We start from the raw sequence: 21112 nt of genomic DNA on the forward strand, positions 1-21112 counted from the left end.
GACCTAAATTCTTTTTATGTATTTATGCCAGTCAATATGGCTTTTGTTTGTTTTACTGTGCTTCAGTCTAGAAGGTTTAACATTGTCATACTGAATGAATAGAAAGCACATTCTTAAAACAGAAAAAAACAACCACATTCCATATTCTGCCACCCCCCCCCCCCCCCCCCCCCCCGAAAAACCGACTGATCTCCAGAACAAGTTATCTTTTTTATGAAAAAACCTATTACTTCCGGTTTGGATTATCGCGTGAGTTTGTTTTCGTCAGTTCTCCATGTGAATGTTCGACGCAATACAATACTTTTTATTCAAGGATATGAATGACTAATTTACAAAAATAACAGACAGGTAATTTTTTATTTGAGGAATTTTGGCATGTGGAAAGAATAATAATTTCTCCTATTTTGTTTACAATTGTTTACTGACATGTTGATGATGTTGCATGTTGGTAACGTCTTTTGAAAGTATTACATCTGGAATTCTTGTTGTAGGTAAAGATAAATATAAAAAGGTAGTTAATATGAATTGTAGATTAAGTCTACGGAATATTTTTAACTATATGACAATTTCACGAGCATGTGATTTGTCAAATAAATTCAGCATATTAAGGGCTCTGTAACTTTCACGTAATCTGTTAAAATTCGGACGCATTTCTTTCAGAAGATTTGAAAATTTTAATTTGAACTACACAAAATTCAACGAAAACTCTATTCTTATGTGATTGTTTAGAATGCTCCTAAAGAATTGTTACGTGTAGCCTATTTAACTGTTTAATACACATGTAGTATCAGATTTTGCCATATAATTTTAAAGAAGCCACATCTCGTGATTTTTGAAGTCTTGACAAAAAAATGATCCTTATACCGGTAATTGGTAATACTCACACAATATTTTATAGAAAATATATTTAACCATTTCTTTGTTTGATGCAGTACTTTTTGTTTGTTAGAAAATGAGACAAAAGAAATTTAAAAAGTTTGCTTTAATGGTTTAATATCAATTTTTAATGGAAGGGTGAGAAGGTGTGTTGGGAGAGGCTAGTTCTTCTAGTGTAGAGCCCTAGGAGAGGACTAGACAGTCATAATGGCAGCGGTGAGGAATACCCCAGACCACATCCTAAAGTTGCACAGTACCACCGCCCACAATTGGGAGGAGGAGAAGAATAAAAACAAAGACATTCAGGATGATGGAACCATGACATTCTTCTGGTAATGCACCTCTCTATTAGTTTTATTTAAAGATCTGAAATGGGTGAAACTGCTGTGTTCTCTGTAGTTTAAATTGCTTAGTTCTGACATGAGACCATAGCAATGATAGATGAAGTCTTAAAATTAAGATAAACCAGATATATATGATCTACATATAAGCAAGAGAGAGACTAAGCTATGCAATAGACAGAGGGATGAATAGAGACAGTCATTTATGATTTAATCAATATTTATTTTTAGTGTGACTGTCAAGATCTCTTATTACCAGTTGGCAAAAAGTATAATGAAAACATTGTATTGGCAATCCCAAAAAGGAGATTGAGATGCATTGTTTGTAGATACATTGCATTACATTGTAAGGTACATGACTGATGGAATAATACAGAGTGAACAAGGTCACGGGGACCTGTTCAAGATAAACTGGACCAGTCATGGCCACTGGCAGTAAGTACCTATCAGGGTAGCCCAATTTACCTAGGATGGACTCTGTATCTGTGCTTACCTAAGAGTGTGTTCCCGCATGTGTATGGAAAATAACTGTGTCCTACCAGTTTTTCCATGTCACAAAACCACAGTTCATTCTCATGATTTTTCTCTGCAAACATAGGGTTATTTTGTAACAAAGGTTATTTTTGTTTGCATTAAAGTTAAACTTCTGTATGGATGTAAGATAAACAGCATTTGTTGTGGGCTGTTCTGACCAAAGAGCTATCCTCTGATTATCTTATAATGCTGAGTTACTGTTAAGAAGTTAGGGTGTATTTTATAATTGGATAGATTGTGGGGAAAGAAACTTTTGAATTTCCGAAATTATTATCAAGAAACTTTAGGGGGGTTATTAAATTTGAAATGTGTTTATCATTAGCGCAGGGTTCTCAGTTATTTAGTGTTTTACCGTGGTGCAAAATGCATTAACATAGATTTCAGAAATCAATGACATTTTGTCATTATGATCCACAGATCTAAATTTTTGGTGTATTACTTCTCATAATATTTAAAGTATTAGTCCCTGTTCTCCTTGTAGACTTCAGTAATTGTAGTTATGAATTTTATTATGGCAATAAAAAAATGAGATTTTATTATGACATGTTAAAAATTAACTGGTGTTCATACAAAGTAAAAAAAAAACATGAAAAAGGCATATGGAGAACCCCAATGTAAATATCCACCCTTTATAATACACACCCCCAAAATAGAATGAAAAATCTTTTCAAAAATCAAAAAACCTGTTCTTATGTATAACAATTTTTTCTTTCATACATGTTATTAAAAAAATTAAAAAATACATAAATTAAAGCATTAACAGGGCAGTTAAAATGTATATGTACCTGTAATGTAACTGTATTTTCAGGAAATGTAACACTGACTGTAGAGCTTTTATTGGAAAAAAAATTCTAATAAAACTTTTTGTTATGATAAATAGTATGATGCTCATGTATAATTCAGCATGGATGCTCTAACAGTTGAATGTATTAATCTTCATAGGTTACACTGTTAGATTGATGCAGATAAAGTGTCTCCATTAGACATACACTGTCAGGTGTTCACTTGCTCCAAGGAGAATTCAGTTGAGCACACATTTTTTTTACTGTTAAAAATTCATGGTTGAGTAATGAGTAGTGTATAATTGAAGTTTATGATGGGGTAACTTAAAAGATGAATCCTTCTCTGAGCCATGAAATGCACCAGGCCAGTGCTTATCCCTGGTTTCCGTGGTGCAAAGCAGATGAGGGTCATTGACTCCCCCTGGATGGGAGGGACACCAGTTCATTGCAGGTTAACTCCCAGCGTTAGCTGGTACTCAGTTTCAGCTTGGTGGACTGAGATATGTAGATAAAGAGCCTTGTCTGAGGACATAACACTCAGCATCAAGTGACCACTGCAGAGTTGACTGTTGATCTAATATTATGTATATAAATGTTATTGTTTATATTTATGACCGATACACAAATATATATATGTAATTTCTTTCTTTACTAAAGAACTATGTTTTATATGGTTTAATATAAGCCACCATTTCAACAAAATGTTTGAGGATCATGTTTATATTCACACAGAGAACATGTCTATCACAATAATCAAGTTATAGGTAATATTGCTCAGTATACTTGTATTAAAGACAGCAATGAAATAAAACAGCTCCCAGAAGTTCTCAAAAATGTGAAAGTATTGTTTTTCTAACTACATACAATAGAGCTACATGTACATGTCAGTACCAGTATACCATATATCCAGTAATTTTGGCAATGATCTAATTTTGCTTTTTTCGTGATCTCTGTTAAATTGCAAATTATTGAGTATGCAGAAATCATATTCTATATTATTTTCAATAAGAAACTGTTTAAATCGCAAAAAATGACTGATGCAAATTAAAAATGCTTCACATTTTATGATTTTCCCGTTTTCGCAGATTTTGTGACACACGATAAAAACCAGATATACGGTATTGGAAGAAGCACCAATATATAATTATAGAATTGATTTAGCTCTGTAAAGATGTCAGATCTGTGATTTCCAGGCAGGCACACACAATCACAGTGCTGGTGATGTTTAGCTGTATCCTGGTGTATGTTACGCTGTTTGAAGAGGAAACCTATGGTGCAGATTACAACAACAAAAGGTACATTCTTTGATTCTTTGTGGCTTACGAGGAAAATTTAGGAGAATTCCAAGTGGAGTACAAAATCTGGTTCCTGGTTTGCACTGACCTGGAACCAAGATTCCAGATCCAAGGTCATGGTCATAAGAAATCAAGAACAAAATATCTATATATGGTCCAAGGTCATATGGATCTGTATAAATGGGTATACAATGTGCAGTGACCTTGAATGAATTTCTGACTCCAAGCTCAAGGTCACAGGGAATCTTGTTCAGTGCATTATTGTTCTCTTCTTGAACCTATTGGCTCATACTTGGAGAACTTTAGTAATGATTGCCTGATACATTATTTACATCCTTCTATCTGAAATGCAGGAATACAAAAATCAAGTACATGTAGTTCTCTCCAGAACATGAACATAAACATAGAAATCAGTCAAACACTTTAGAAAAACTACCGGGAATAAGGGTCTTTTTTTATGTGATATGTATATCTAAAGGAATGGATATCCTTATTTTTATTATTGAAAAGAAAACTTGTTAAAGAGAGTAAAACTCAAAGTACCAGCTGAGAATATTTTGATGCATGTGTTTCAGGGGCATTGTTGCAATGGTGTTGACGTTTTTACTGTTTGGAGTGACACAGACCCCGGATGGTGTGTTCCGTAGACCCCACCCAGGTAAGCACTGAGAAGCACAAGTGCTCTTCTATATACTAGGATGCTATCTTATATAACTGTGTTTATTTTGAAGTTATTATTTACATTGCTTCTGCATGGCTCCTACTTAATGCAAAACACTTAAATAAATGTCAGAAGTAACACAACATGTTATCACTTCAGAAAGGAAGTGGGAAGGAAACGGCAGAAAGATTGCTTTAAGAATAATTTGAGATGCCTAGAATGAGATTACAGTACATGTTCTGATGTATATCAGTGTGTCCATCTTGAGGGGAAAAATTATCAATTTGATATAAATGAATGATTAGAATGACAGCTGATTAGATCCTACATGTATTATCAGCTGGGAAGGGATCAGTGGATCAATGTCAAATGAAAATTTATATTCATATACAGCAATTAAATAGGGGGGTAGGGAAGGAGGGAGGGGGAGGGGGTTAAGAGCCTTAAAAGTTTGTCATCCAACATGGGTGACTGCGTAAGTATACAGTATCCTAAAATATCTCTTTATTAGGGGTAATATCGTATTGTAAAATGTGCAATTAGGTCGGTCATTTTAACAAAAACTTAACATTGAGTGTAGATCTGAAACATTATTAACCCTGTTAACAACACCCGTGTTCTTCATCCCTACCAGTCTGATCTCTTAAGACACAGACTGTGATATTAAAGAATCCTTGGAAATATGATATCTCACTAGGTACAGGAGTATTTGTATGTGTAATTAAGTTAGTTGGATTGGGTCTAGACATTCTATCTGTGCTGTACAATCCAACAGTGAGGCAGTAGCTCTCTTGGGAAATCAGTTTATATTGCCTTGTCATGTCATAATTGACGATTCTACAAATGAAAACTGTACGTCAGCCATTGAGAAGTCTGAGGAAGAACTTGTGCTGTTCGTGTTTGCATGATCTTGTTGTGTCCTTTTGTATAAAGAGTTTTGTAGATTAATTGTATTGTTTAATTTACAGTGATTTTTTACAGTCATAGTAATGCACAGATGAAAGATATTAATTGGATTTACTTGTTTTAGTATTTGAAAAATTAAATCAAAGATGTTTATTGGTTTCTGTATTGTAATCAATCAATTAAAAATAAATGGGTAGAACCTTGAAATTTATTTTGCTACATTTCATTCCAACACAAGCCCATACCCAAGATTTGAATGTACTATTTGAACATGGCAATTGTAGTTTAGATAAAGACATTTTAGAATCAATAAGAATGGGAGAGGGCCAAGTCCCTGGGCCATAAAACTCAGCCAGCTCACTTTGGAGCTTAGGCTCACCTTTCAGCGGTTTACAGGAAAATATTAGCACTCATTTTATTTTTGCCCCTTTTGCCCTCAATGTCAGTGGGCGAATTTAAGACAGGGCAAACTCATCTGTCTCAAGCCCTATCTTTTTTAACACAACTTTTGTGGGCATGCAAATTCTAGACGGGACGAAACTATTTGCAAGTGTAGATGGGCCAAAAAAAATTGGTAAAATAAACCTGAATACACAGTGAGTATATTATATTTGTTTTAAAAAGCAAGATTTAGATAAAAATTGAGCTCACCAAGTTTTATGGCCCCATGGCCAGGTCCTTGATAGGGAATATTTGTGCCTTAGGGATATAAAAGGTATTGCTGTATGGTTTACTGCTGTCTTTAAATGTATCAGTAGTAACTAGTTGATTTATTTCAGTTGTAGAACAAAAAATAAAGGCTCTTTTTTGAATATTTCAAATCTGGGTATGGGCCAAATGGTAGAAAAACCCCAATGGATACAGAACTTCACTAGTGTTAAGCATGATGTTGTTTTTGTAGTGTTTTACTATTTATTTGAAATTTGAACCTTCTTCAAGTCACAGTATCACTTTAGATTATTTTTTCCTGGTTTACAGCCTTTTGGAGACTCATAATGTGCATGAGTATAGTTTATGAGCTGGGGCTGGTTTGGCTTTTATTCCAGGTAAATCACTTTTACAACTTTGTTTCTTATAAGTTTATTTATCTAGAAAATTTACTGCAATAATTATCAAAATCATCATTTGGTTTATAATTTAAAAAGTTATTCTTTGTTTCATAAAACATATCAATCGATTTCTTTCTTTTTTCCCCCACATACAGTACTTTTCTGTATAATAATTATATATTTGAAGTTATGCAGTTTCAGCAGTTCATAATATTCTGACTATTTTGTCATTGCCATTGTTGACTCAAAAAGGCAAACTCTGTTGCTAATGTAGAAAAAATAGTGAATAGTCATGTACCAATATACAAACAGCTAGAATCATTAGCATCGGCAAAATATCAAATTGGTTCATACAAATATGACAATATCCCATTCCTTTTCATTGTCTGGGGCCATCATATTAACATTAAATGCACAATCAAATAGCAACTGCCGCTGTAACAGGAAGAGAAAAGTCCATACATACATGTACTCAGTTTGGCTCCTGGAATCTGGACAGAGTTGATTCCCAGGTCACTCAATGACAGTCATGAAGTGCCTGAGCCTCTGATAACAAGTTTCTATGACTTACAATAACGGTAATACATGTACAGGGATTGTTGAAGGTTAAAGGGAAAATAGCAAACATAACTTAAGCATGGCTTAGGTCTAATCCTAATTATCAAAAAGCTAAACTTAATAAATTAAACATAGCTAAATATGTAATACTATAACCTTATGTGATCTTAGGTTTTCCCTGTGATAAAAACTAAAATTCAAAGCTTTCTGAATTGTCAAACTTGTAATACCATTTTAAAATAGTTGATACCATCTTAAAATAGTTAATACCATCTTAAAATAGTTAATACCATTTTAAAGAGGCTTTGTGGTCAACAAATTAACTACCAGATCTACCTAATTTTATTTTATTTTTTATAAAACTTTAAACTTTTTTTAATAAAGAAAACTATTTTTTATAGCTTTAAAATCTGAACATTTTCCTTTATCTTCATACAGGGGTCTTCTTCTTAGGTAGATTAATATACCCTAAAAACCGATTCAGCTCTCTTAAATGCAATTTTCTTTGACTGAATATGTGGTATTACATTTCATTTTACTACTCTAACACTTAATCAAATTATCGATATTTTTGCCAAATTATAATAATATGATAATATAATAATAGCCTTATCTCCTCTTGCAGGTTTAAGAATAAAAATATGGCTATTACTAATTAATTGTACTATAATTGAAGTGACTGTTAGTTTTAACTGAAACCAAATTTATCTTAGAAACCAGACAATACACCTCTCTCTCTCTGAATCTTTAAAAAAAATCTATTTTCAATCGCTCATCAATCAACCCAACACCACCTACGTTTCATTTAAATCTAGAAGATTTTGAGCCAACATACATGTACATGCACACACACACACTTGTTGAATGGAACTATCACAATAGTAAAATGTAATGATAAATTGCCTTTCAAAACCATCTTTAATAAGGAGCAGAATTCATACTATACACAGGTCTTTTGTTGAGTCCACTAAATTTTCTTTTCTTTTAATGGGAGTGTAGAATGTTTCGGATGCCAGGGCAGTGATGAAACATTTTGATGGAAGCCTGGGGGTAAGGCTGCCAGAGAAGGCGTACGGTGGAAGTTGTCTGCTGTTTGACCCCAATGCAACCGATCCATGGCACAATCTCTGGGTAGATATAACAACACGTTCATATCAAGTTTAGAAGAAATATCCATTTTGCTTGTACAGTAAGAACTCAGTAATAAGGAACTTAGTAATAAGGAAATTTTAGTTACGTAATTTTCCCATATTCCTCATTCTTTCTACCTGTAGTAGTCTGTATAGAAATACAAAACTGCTGTGGTACTTTTGCCAATACAGATTTCTTAATGTTTTAATATCAAATGAGATGAACAATTATATGACGTAACTAGTTGCTGTGTAATCCTGTGAGAATTTTGTCACATGCTGGCTCTGTAATGTCACAAGTACTGCTGAGCTGTGATGTATGTTGCTATAATGGTAGTCTAAGAATGACAATTGTTATAATATGTGGAGCAATTCTATATTAGATCATTTGGTACTCATACTCCTTTATTCCGTACATTACAGGATAAACTGGATGGATTTGTTCCTACTCACTTCTTTGGATGGTGGTTTAAGGTACGTTTTATATTCCATGTTCACTGTTTTTGCATTGAAGTAAAGATTTTAGAAGATAGAGAAAACATGTACTTATATACTTTTGATCAGACTTCACTGATGAAGATGAAATGTCTGGTCGGTAATTGAATCAGATTGTTTTTCCATATTTAGATTGAAAATACACTGCGTCTTTAGAGATCTTTATATAGTCTGTGTGTTTCTTAACAGACTATAACTCAGTAGGTTTTATAGGCTCTGTTTATTATAAAGAATCTAATTTTGTAGGCTTTTTTTTAGGCTGTGTATTTCTATACAGTCTCTGATCCTGTAGGCTTAGTCTCTGTATCTCTTTTACAGACTGATCCTGTAGGCTTTAAAGTCTCTGTTTCCCTTATACACTAACTGATCCTTTAGGCTTTCTAGGCTCTATGTATCTTTCATACAGAATCTGATTTTGTAGGCTTTATAATGGTTGTATATTTTTTATACAGACTCTGATCCTGTAGGCTTTATATAGGCTGTGTCCTTCTTTACATACTCTGATCCTGTAGACTTTATATAGGCTGTGTCCTTCTTTACAGACTTTGATCCTGTAGGCTTTATATAGGCAGTGTCCTTCTTTACAGACTTTGATTCTGTAGGCTTTATATAGGCTGTGTCTTTCTTTACAGACTCTGATCCTGAGGGACTGGTGGCTGTGCACAGTGCTCAGCATCATGTTCGAGATCCTTGAGTACACTTTAGAGCACCAGCTCCCAAACTTCAGCGAGTGCTGGTGGGATCATGTAAGTAATATTTTTATATTTTACAGAATTTCTGTTTTATACCGTAATATGTATATCTGTCATTTTTGTATAAATGTTTATGCTAATTTTAAATGATGAAAAAGTATACATTTCTCCTAATTAAGTCATATTCCCCATGTTTCTTGTCACTTAGACAAAGTGCAGCACTAAAATGAAGTGGAGAATTCTGATTTATCTGAATAGATACACATAACAGAGGCAGCAAATGTGTACAAATGCAAAATAACAATGTTTCCATTAAATGTCTAGCATTTAACATAAAAAAATGATAATTCAGACTTTCTCATCTCAGTTGCTTATTGCATATAACGTCTTGATTTTCATATAATGAAACAGAAAGTATGGAAAAGTGTCTGATAAAGTTTCTGCATTCTGACTTATGTATTTCAGTGGATTATGGATGCTGTCGTTTGTAATGGCTTAGGAATTTACCTTGGAATGAAAACACTGAATTATTTATCCATGAAACCTTACCACTGGAGAGGCATGTGGAACATCCCTTCATATAGGTAGGAAAACTTAGACAAACTTACAGTTCTGGCCATCTCTCTGCTGTCAACCATTTTCCTTTCATTGTACAATGTATTATAATTACGAGTGTATTTTTCATGAAATACAAGACTGAAAAGTACACAGCACCCATGAACTAGCTATTAAATACATCCTAGAGTAATGAATTAATATTGTGGAGTGAATTAGATTACCAAATACATTGTTTTCACACTGAGCTTGTGTAATGAACAATATGCAGAAATATCCATGTTAACAGTGCTGAACAGCAGTATTTTGGAGAGCTATTCTTTTCTTATCCTTTTTAAGTGTCCTGGAGGCTTCTGAAGTGCATTCAATATAAATTCTTGCTTTAAGGCATCAGAATTGAAGATTATGACAATAATTTTGAAAAATACATGTTCTGTAAGTTTTTTTTTAGCTCACCTGAGCCAAAGGCTCAAGTGAGCTTTTCTGGTCACAATTTGTCCGTTGTCTGTCGTTGTCGTCGTTGTCGTTAACTTTTCACAATTTTATCTTCTTCTCAAGAACCACTGGGCAGATTTCAACCAAATTTGGCACAAAGCACCACTAGGTGAAGGGGATTCAAGTTTGTTCAAATGAAGGGCCACGCCCTCTTTAAAGGGGAGATAATTAAGAATTATTGAAAATTTGTTGGTATTTTTCAAAAATCTTCTTCTCACACAGTATTTGGCCTGAAAAGCTAAAACTTGTGTGGAGGCATCCTCAGGTAGTGTAGATTCAAGTTTGTTCAAATCATGGTCCCCAGGGGTAGGGAGGGGCCACAATTGGGGGATCAAGTTTTACATAGGAATATATAGAGAAAATCTTTAAAAATCTTCTTCTCAAAAACTATTGGGCCAGAAAAGATCAAATTAAAATGGGAGCATCCACAGGTAGTGTAGATTCAAATTTGTTAAAATCATGGTCCCCGGGGGTAGGGTGGGGCCACAATTGGGGGATCAAGTTTTACATAGGGTTATATAGAGAAAATTTTTTAAAATCTTCTCGTCAAGAACTATTAGGCCAGGAAAGCTCAAATTTGAGTGGAAGCATCCTCAGATAGTGTAGATTCAAGTTCGTTCAAATCATGGTCCCGGGGGTAGGGTGGGGCCACAATGGGGGATGAATTTTTACATAGGAATGTATAGAGAAAATCTTGAAAAATCTTCTTCTCAAAAACTATTAAACCAGAAAAGTTCAAATTATAATGGAATCATCTTCAGTTAGTGTAGATTCAAGCTTGTACAAATCATGGTCCCTGGGGATAGGGTGGGGCCAAAATGGGGGGATCAAGTTTTACATAGGAATATATAGAGAAAATCTATAAAAATCTTCTTCTCAAAAACAATTTGGCTAGAAAAGATCAAATTAAAATGGAAGCATCCTCAGGTAGTGTAGATTCAAGTTTGTTCAAATCATGGTCCCTGGGGGTAGGGCGGGGCCACAATGGGGGATACATTTTTATACATAGAGAAAATCTCTAAAAAAAAATCTTCTTCTCAAAACTATTAGGCCAGGAAAGCCCAAATCTGAGTTTGATGAAAGCATGATACCCTAGAAAAAAGTGGGGCCACAAAATGGGGGGGGGGGGGGTATATAGGAATAGACAAAAATCTTCTTACAGGTACAACAACAAAAGGGGCTTGGTATTTACCAAAAGAAAGAGGTGGATAAAAATTAGCAGATTTTCAATTTTTTTTAGCAAGATCTACTGTACTTAGTTGTCAAGATATTTTGATACTGTAATGCTAATTTGATCAGAATTAAGGCAATTGTTGCTCAGGTGAGCGATGTGGCCCCTGGGCCTCTTGTTTTGAAAGTTTTGGCAAGACATGCCTCTCAGTTTTCTATTACCGGTACATCTTTATTTGTACCGGTAATATACTTTTACATTTTCCGAGTTAGGGTGTACTGGTACTGTACCAGTTATCCGCTAAGACCAGTTATCGGCTAAATTGAGAGTTCGGGTTTATAGCACAGGACAATCCAAGCTTTTTTAATTCAGTCGTCTTTTAAGAATAAAGAAAAGTAGGTTTGCTTGAAAATTTTCTTGAATATATTTTATACATTAGCTTAAACGATCATTGTTTACTGCTGATTTTACATCTTTGCACTTTCAGCAGTGGGGAAAATGACGTAATAAGTTAAAAATAGTATATTACCTCTTTGTGATACGTTATTATATCCTTTCTTTGATTTGACATATAATATCAATACATATAACATGTATAAACAAAAGGAATTCATTAATTTCCGAGAGATTCGTAGCGCAGTTGAACACCTGATTGCACAATTATGTATTGAATAGTGTACGATTTGGTGAATTACCGTATGATAATAAACGAATAATTTTATGAGTTGTGTTTATAATGTATCACAACCCCGACTACTTTAGTCTGACCCCACAAGGGACATAATTCAAATTTCATTTAGCAGAGTATAAAAATCAACATGTACAGGGATTTTACTATGTTATTATCACGAAGCCGATAACTGGTACAGTAGATCGTAAAAACTCGACAAATTCGGGGCCTGATAAAAATCACACAACAAGATGTTTGGGGTTCTAAATAATGATTTAAACTAACAGATTGATAAATAAGGAGTTCATTATTTAAAGTATGGCAAGTTTTATCCAAAAATATCAAGAAATATAAGAAAATACGAAAAGAAAACATTAAATTTTAGCCGATAACTGGTACAGTGCCAGTAGATTTTCCTGATCTTATCAATGATAAAGTGAAATTGTCAACAATTAAAAGCATATATTGGGAGTATATACATGTACGTCATCAATTCTGCCTCTTGTTGAAGCTAGATCTATGTTTCTTGTATAACAGAGGGAAGATGAAGAGAATCGCCCTTCAGTTCACGCCGTACAGCTGGACAGACTTTGACTGGCGACCATTAACAAGTCTAAGGCGATGGCTTTGTATGTTGGGTGTCATAGCTATTGTAAGTTAACAATCATTATATACATAATATATACATAAAACGTAGCATTGAATTCGTAAAGATAAAATGTTGGGTGTCAAAGCAATGATAAGTATACAGTCACTGTATACTTAATAGAATAATAAAATCTAGTGATGAAAAGTGAGATCTAGCTGAGATAAAACCACCATTTGTCTACAGTTGTCTGATGAAATGGAAAAAAAATGATAAAATTATAACGGAGAGAAAGTGTGTTTTATGTATTAAAAATGTATTTTCTCATTGACACTTGTGAAACTAAAGCATTAATCAACCTATTTTTTTTGTTCATTTCAGTTTCTAGTTGCAGAGTTGAACACATTCTATTTAAAATTTGTTTTGTGGCTTCCCCCCGAGCACTACCTCAATTTGACTCGACTTGCATTCTTCCTTTTTATGGGGGCTGCGGCCATGAGAGAAACATTCCAATACCTAGATGATCCGTAAGTTGTTAATTGGGTAAAAAGCAGTAAAAAAAATTTGTAGCTAATATACTTTACTGAAATAAAACTTAACTTCTTTAAATTTTGTGAAAAATTTAATTGTTTATGATTTATAACTGTATAAATTATGATCTAGGTTGAATTTTAGGTTAAGCATACACAATGTTATAGTGATGGGTTTTAGGAAATTTAATCGTGTGTTAGAAAAAAATTGTGTGTTTGGACCTAAACATTTTCTGTTTTCATTATATTTATAGATCCTGCAAAAAGTTGTGTGTTTGGGCCGTAATTTTTTTCCTTTACATTATTTACAGATCCTGCAAAAAGTTTGGGCGCCAGTCTTGGTTGATTGCCATGATAATCATCACAGAATTCCTGATTGTGGTCAAGTTTGACTGGGAAACTATCAGTAAGCCATTGCCTCAGCACATTGCCTTGTTCTGGATAGTAGGAGCTTTAGGATTAGTGTTCTTCACATTCTGGAAATTCTTCATATACAGAGATGTCAAAAATGACGTGTTAGTAGAAGAAAAGAAAGAAACCAACGGAGTTAAAAACGGGAACGGAAAATACAAAGCCGCGTACGTCAATGGTAATGGTGCTGCGTCTAGAGCAAGGTTACGGAAAGAAAAATAATTCAGTTATAGTTTATGTTTATTAAAGTCAAGATATATATTATATTTTTTAGAATAACTCTGTTCTAAGACAGAGAAGCCATATTGTATGCATTGTGATATGATTTTTACGAGTCCTGCCCATAAATGCTATTTTATATTTAAATGTATTCTACAATTCCAATTAAATGTAGCTAATCTGTTTATTTGGTTTTCACGTCTACTTTTTTTTTCTTTATATGATACTGTTATCTGTATACATTATAATTACTTGCACTTATAAGAGGTAATAGTCTTGTAAATGTGTCAATAGATATGCAACTTTAACTCAGTATCCCCCCCCCCCCTTTCCAAGGTCAAATTGAAATGAACATCAATGAATAGAATTTTTTTTAACAAAAGTGAGATAAAAAAAAACAACTAGTATCTATCATCCAGTTAAGGGTTTCCTATATTTAAGTTAAGAAAAAGTTTTGTATCTTTATGAGAGACATAATATGTAAAAGTGGAATATGTACATGTACCTTCATTTCAGCATGTGTCAAAACTTCTGAAAATTTTTAAACACTCAAACAATGCAATTGTAGTTACATGTATTTATTCAAAACCTTGAAATCCAATTATTTATTAAAGTGGGTTGTATTTTGAAAGATCATATTTAGTTATAGTATATATGTTAACAGTAAATAAAAATTGCAATGGTTGAAAGAAATTAAGAAATACTAGATTTAAATCAAGCTTGTACCTATTTTGACGTAAGTACCTTAAATCACCCTGGAACATTGTGTGATTTCTGTTATGCTTGTTTATGGTTTTTTGTAGTCTTTTTTTTTTTTTTAGTTGAAATACTATGTGTTTTTGTTTATTAGAGAAGTTTTTTTGAAATCCAAAGTAGGAAGAAAAAGTCTCATAACATTTAAGGCTGGTCTAGTTTAAAGGTTACATAATTAATTTTTTTTTTTTGAATTCTTATTGAATTGAATCAGATAACAGTGAGGAGTCTTGCAATAAGGGATTAATGTTGTCAATTAGTCAGAACGGAGTGGTATTTGACCCAAGTTATGCGAAGAGATTCACTTATTATGATGCATATGATGTCGAGAATTGTTTTAAAAAATTGGACTGATCCTCAAAATATTGTCATTTTTACTTATAATAAATGGTATTTATTTATTGATCTTGTTAAATAGGAAATGTGTATTAATCGATGCCTCATTGCTCAACCATTGCTCTTTACAAGGGCATTAACTGTGCTGTATGATTAACGTTGTGATAAACATGCATGATAAAGTATAGTTGAAGTCTCAACTACAACCAAGTTCCATCAATCTGCAATTTAGTATAGGTTTGTGAAAGGTCTTGTAAAGGTTGAAATATATATTCAGGGCTTTTAAGTGCTTTAGGTCCATCTCCCTCCTTGAAATAAAAAAAAAAAACCATACATGCACTCTTAAAATTGGTCAGGCATATTGTTACAGTAGTATTTATGGAATGTGTAATTCATTGACAGACTAGACATGAATCATCTATGTAGCATTTCCTTGAAGTTTTAAAGGCAAGCTGTACTGCAGCAATAATTGATATTTCCTTAAGTATTTAAAATTTTTTTTTTTTATATGTACATGCATGTGGGGGTAAAAAACAAACCTTGCGTGAAGAAATATAGAATTTCTTTAAGTGCAATAGTTTGTGTCAAATTCCTGTTATTTTGTTATTTTCTGGTCATTCAGGTCAATTTACCTGTGTTCCTTAGCCTTTGTTACCTAGACATATGGATGGTGTTTTGAAAAGAGACTTTTAAAGAGACAGTACGGCACATCTTATTGAAAAACCGACTTGAAAAAAAATTCTGATCTCGTTCGGTATTTTTGTACTACTTATAAATGTATATACTTTCAGAAAATTACAAATTTCTCCATTTAATGTAATCATTTCATTAAAATAATGATTCCATTAAAATTAAAAATTATTTATGGTCCATAGATATACACATTGCAACATGTTACGGGGTTTGCCTTCTAAACTATTACGCATGCGTATTTACTATAAACATAATAAACAAACACTTGCAGGGCTCACCAAGATTCTCTTAGACAGGTTTGTTGATGGAGATATGTCTATTCTACTCCCTGGTAATTATTGTTAAAAGTTTAAAAAGAACCAGAACTACATAATGTATTAAGTTCATTTTGTAAGTGAGGCCCCCTGAGGGGTTACATGTATGGTATTTGTCTGTTTATGTTAAAATGAACTGAAATTGGTAAACCATTTATAATTTATTGAGAAAGTGATGATGTGTTCTGTAGAGTCCCTTTTACCTTTTACCCTTTTATTCCATGATGACTGTAGTCTGGCGAAGATCTTTAATTTTCAGCACTTGTCAATTACTGTCAATCAAAATCCATGTGGTACAAATAATCCGGTTAATCGTACAACCCCTCAATTTCCTGAAGCTCATAACATTATTAAGCTTATGAAAGGAATTTTTATGTACTTCAACTGTCACAATCAACATTATTTCTTATTTTCTAACAATACAATGGGTAAACCTGAACTTAAACACACATTTTTCAGCCGTACTGTCTCTTTAAGTTTTCTTGTGACAGAGAATAAGTTGTGTTGTTATAGCAGATTTTTTTTTCACTGGAAAATAGTGTATGGTTGTTCAATTGTTGAAAGTGCTTTGTTTCAGATGTTAAGTTTATTGTAATCTTGATTTATCCATGGAATCCATTTATTGATACTTATTATGTTTGGTTTGCGGGAAGCATACAGATTTTGTGGAGGCAAGTTTTTATTAGAAGAAATTTTTGTTCAAAGAGAAAAGGGTACGAACAGAAAAAGAATACATGTATAACCAAGATAAATCCTATGTGTTATTTTGAGGATTTCTGTCATGTTTTCATGATTGCATCCACATTGTTATTGATCTCAGAATTTTCCATCCATCTTGCAGGCACATTTCTTTGTAAGAAAAAAATTGTACCTATTTTCATTTTAATTGGAAATTATTTTATAACAGAAAGGGTTGCTGACGTAACAATGTTACAGTGGTTTTAAATGTATCTGATGTTTCAATATGTGTTGACTTCAGTATGGAAAAAACTATAGCCGCACATTTTATTTTAGTGTTTCTGTAATGCACATTGTTCTGCAGTTTGGAGCTTGTTTCATTTTTTGAACCACTTTCATTAGCAACATGTACAAGTTCAGATATAGCTAAGTATTTTACAATAAAGTGGTTTACTGTTCCTTGTTACTTAAATGCATGCTTTCCAATGTTTGTGCATCTAAGTACAGAAAAACCAAACCAGTCAATTATATGTATATTTTGTGTACAAGAGAAGTAAAGGGAGACCATTGTGTGCCTAAGTTGTTAGATGTTTGTTTCATATAAGACATATGTCAGATGACCTGAGTTTATAGATTTTCTATTCATACATGTAGTATTAGATAGTTCTATTTGTACACGGTAGAGTTTTATTGTTAATGAATCATAGCACAAATGGTCAGTATATCCTTGTTTTATTGCACAATATATATATAAATTACAAACCATTTATATTTCTGTTTATCCTGTAAAAAATTACTTGTAGCAATATATCTTTTTTTTTTCAAAGTAGACTTTCAGTTTTATTTGACACTATAAAATTGATATAAAAATTTCCACTATTGAACATTGTAAATGCAGTGTTTGCCTATAATGTAAAACCCACCTTAATGCTAAATGTGATGAAGCACCCTTTTTTTAGCTCACCTGAGCTGAAAGCTCAAGTGAGCTATTCTGATCACATTTTGTCCGTCGTCCGTCTGTCCGTCCGTCCGTCCGTCCGTCTGTAAACTTTTTACATTTTGAACTTCTTCTCTAAAACCGCTAATCCAATTTCAACCAAATTTGGCACAAAGCATCCTTATGGGAGGGCGAATATAAATTGCAAAAATAAAAGTCCGATCTTTATTCAAAGCGGAGAAAACCTTGAAACTGTAGAAAAAGGGGGGTGCATTTTTAAAAATCTTCTTCTCAAGAACTACCGAGGCAAATTCAACGTAGTTTAGCATAAATTATCCTTATGGGAAGGAAAATATAAATTGCAAAAATTAAGTGCTAATTCTGTTTCAAATCTGAGTTATTACGAACATAATAATAAAGGAAAGGCGTGTTTCAGCTTCGCGTTCGGCATCCGGTAAAATGGGTAGGCAAGACTTGGTCTGGGCAAAACAAAAGATTGGCAGTTATTGATCTGCCAATCTCATTAAAATTTCAGGATATTTGATGGACCAGTATATTTGTATTCGCTGTAAATATTGTGCAAAATAATGCGTATTTGGAATTGACGATTGTCGATCTGCCCCGGCTTTTATTTTGCCACGGCCCGGGTTTGCATACCCATTTTACCAAGACTCGTATTCCATACTTCTTGTTTAAAGCAGCCATGGCATTATACGAAAAAGGGTCGATTTGACTATGATAAATTTGCATGTTGTGCAACAGTTTGCGTATGAAGGGAAATTTTTGAAACATGCAAAATATATTGGTGCCGATTTTGTGAAGTAAATTGAGGCTATATATTTCAAGGCGTTGACAGTTTTCACACATGACGTTGGTGCATGCTAGCTTGTTCTGATTTTCGTTTCGTTTTCATTATTTATGCTTTGTAACCTGGGAACTATCGTCTGTATTTCGTGATTTTTACGTATCAAATCAAACAGAGACTTCGGTAAATCAAACAGTTAACTGTTTACCTGCGCAAATTAAGCAAAATCTGATGTATAAAAAAAGTACTGAAATATAATTCATTCTATCGGTAATTCGGCAGTATCTTTTGGTAGATTAATGCAATAGGTTTTGTTGAGATGCTCGGCATTTTCTCGAGTTTATTCAGTTTAAATAGAATTTGATATCGCTGACGGAAATATGTAGGTATATACTTGTATATATATGATTCATTTCGAAAAAATAAATTGTGTTCCTTATTTGTTATAGTGCATGTTTCTTGTGTTTAATTGTTTACAATTTCAATTTACTAACCATATTTGAGTGTTAAGCTTCGAATTATAAGCAAGATACAGAGATTTGCTCACAATTCTATGTTTGTACACAGATCTTAAAAACTACAGATTAAAAAAGTAAAAAAATTGTCAATATTTATTAAGAAAATTTTCATAGTCTGTTCTTCCAGAAACCAACTTTAACAACTAATTGTATTGTAAACTTAACCTTTTTTCGTCATTATTACTCCTACTGTACATGTGATCCTGGACTGTGTTTATGTACATTTGTATAAACTGATTTTGAACCTCAAATACCAGTGAACTGGTCTTCGAGTGAATTAAAGAATTGAAAATCTTAGACCATTCTTTTTTCCCATTTTAAATGCTGAATAGGAAATACCAAGTTAAAAATCTTTAGCTGAATGTAATAAACTCATGTGAACAAAATATGACTCAAACCTAGGCGAACTGTGAGCTCTGTATCTTGCTTATAATTCTACGATTGACGCTGAAATTTTGGTTGAACATTAGAAATTCTATATGAATTAGAGTATGTTAAGGTAATGGTCCATACCCCACTAGATAAATAAAATGCGTACAGAATTTTTTCATATTTTTCAAACATGAATCTGAGGATATGTTCTCATCAAATTTTATCCTGTTGGGTGGTCCATCGGTATTATAAAAGCTAGGGTCGTTGCTAAAAATAGAACCGATTGCGGAAAATGGCGCTTTTTCATACATAAAGAATATAAGCCTAAGTCTGAAATTAGAATTTCACAAAATAATTTTTTGACTTATATCCTATGTAAAATAAAGGAATTATTATTTCAAAACAAAATTTTTTATGTTACACTTGCTTATTTATCAAAAATAGATAAATCTGCATACAAATGAGATAAAATGAAATAAATTTTCAAAGAGAATTTAAGCTCTTATAATTTTATTTACGTACAGAATTCTCTAAAATTTTGATATTATTTACACATTAACGCCCTTAATCAATTGGAAATAAAATTACCCAAGGGATCGGCCTTTTCAGGATCACAATGGGCGTATTTTGGGTAAAAATCATTAAAATATATATTTTGAAAAAAGATCCGTAAAAATTAAATTGTGCATAGGTTTATTATTTCATCACTCTAAAAAAAATGTTTAGATTATTGTTAAATAGAAAACATGATTTAAACAAACTGTTGATCAATCTGTATTATCTAGTCCGCAAAAGATTGTATCTTTGGATATCGGTAAGTATTATGGATCAAGATCGGTGTTTAGAAATTGCAGTCCCACGCTTGGATAATGCTAACTACCTGATATATGCCTGTAAGACAAAACCTCTATTCAACTTTTTTTTACTGGTTTTAAAGACTGTTCTTAAAATGAAATAACTTTTCTTAAGCGCATGATTTTAATTCTAAAAACATTTTTTGTGGGAAAATATATCTATGCTCGTTGCTAAGCGAATATAGAATATAGATGAAATAAGTCAAATTATTTCCCCTTGTGTATTTATCTCCCTTATGCACTGGAATATAGATCTCGGTCAGGATGTTTATGCATCTTCAGGGATTAACGTTCAAAGAATTGGATTAAGTTCAACCTTGTAATGAATTGATGTTTATGCAGGTCAAAAGTAAGCGGTATGTATTTTCAAAACGAGTACTCAATCGACACAACCCAGTCAATTTCTCATTTCGCTGAGTAATAGGCTAATTGATTGCAGTTTTCAGGATTTTTAATAGATTTGTTTTGAATTAATTTCTAGGTCAGCTTGATTTTTTTGTTTTGAAACACATGTACACCTTTTAGCGTTAGGTCTCGATTAGATCGGGCACGGAAAAGACGTAATAACGCGTGAATTACGTCAGACGTTGTTTTGTGACGTATGGATCATTACCTTAAATACTTGTAAAAACAAAATAAAAGAATGATATTCTGTATATACCTACTCTCTGGGGCCCCCTCTTTATACAATAAATAATGTGAAATCTACATCAATTTTGATAGTTTTTCAAACACGAGTAAATAAAAACGACATCTTTAAAACAGTTTCCATAGTTCTGACACATTTCTGTTGCGGGGATAAAGTAATTATCGCTATTCCTAAGAAAATATCACAGCGGAAAATTATCCTGGTTTGTACGCGAGGTAATTTATTTTACTGTTTGTCGTTTTCGCTA

At 32.9% G+C, this 21112-nt stretch overlaps 1 protein-coding gene across 2 annotated transcripts; it reads left to right on the plus strand.

Annotated features, from left to right (window-relative positions):
- The first annotated feature begins 223 nt into the window (after positions 1–223).
- Positions 224–17272, plus strand: LOC128179377 (phosphatidylserine synthase 2-like). Of its 2 annotated transcripts, none has more exons than XM_052846790.1 (12): positions 224–348; positions 1014–1208; positions 3727–3828; positions 4404–4486; positions 6374–6441; positions 8002–8133; positions 8556–8606; positions 9260–9373; positions 9785–9903; positions 12748–12862; positions 13178–13323; positions 13638–17272. In XM_052846790.1, exons 2-12 carry the CDS (start codon positions 1084–1086, stop codon positions 13957–13959), a joined length of 1377 nt encoding a protein of 458 aa, XP_052702750.1. In that variant the 5' UTR covers positions 224–348; positions 1014–1083; the 3' UTR covers positions 13960–17272. The 2 variants fall into 2 exon arrangements, with proteins under 2 accessions (XP_052702750.1, XP_052702756.1); XM_052846796.1 differs by lacking the exon at positions 224–348 and adding an exon at positions 384–491.
- The last annotated feature ends 3840 nt before the right edge of the window (positions 17273–21112 follow it).

Source organism: Crassostrea angulata, chromosome 1 (assembly GCF_025612915.1).
Source record: "Crassostrea angulata isolate pt1a10 chromosome 1, ASM2561291v2, whole genome shotgun sequence".
In the NCBI taxonomy this organism is placed as follows: domain Eukaryota; kingdom Metazoa; phylum Mollusca; class Bivalvia; order Ostreida; family Ostreidae; genus Magallana; species Magallana angulata.

Bases quoted from the DNA above. Each gene is read 5' to 3' on its own strand.
- LOC128179377 (XM_052846790.1), top strand. From the start codon at position 1,084: ATGGCAGCGGTGAGGAATACCCCAGACCACATCCTAAAGTTGCACAGT. The intron at 4,487-6,373 runs GTAAGCACTGAG...CCTGGTTTACAG, and splicing joins GTTCCGTAGACCCCACCCAG to CCTTTTGGAGACTCATAATG. The intron at 9,374-9,784 runs GTAAGTAATATT...TATGTATTTCAG, and splicing joins GCGAGTGCTGGTGGGATCAT to TGGATTATGGATGCTGTCGT.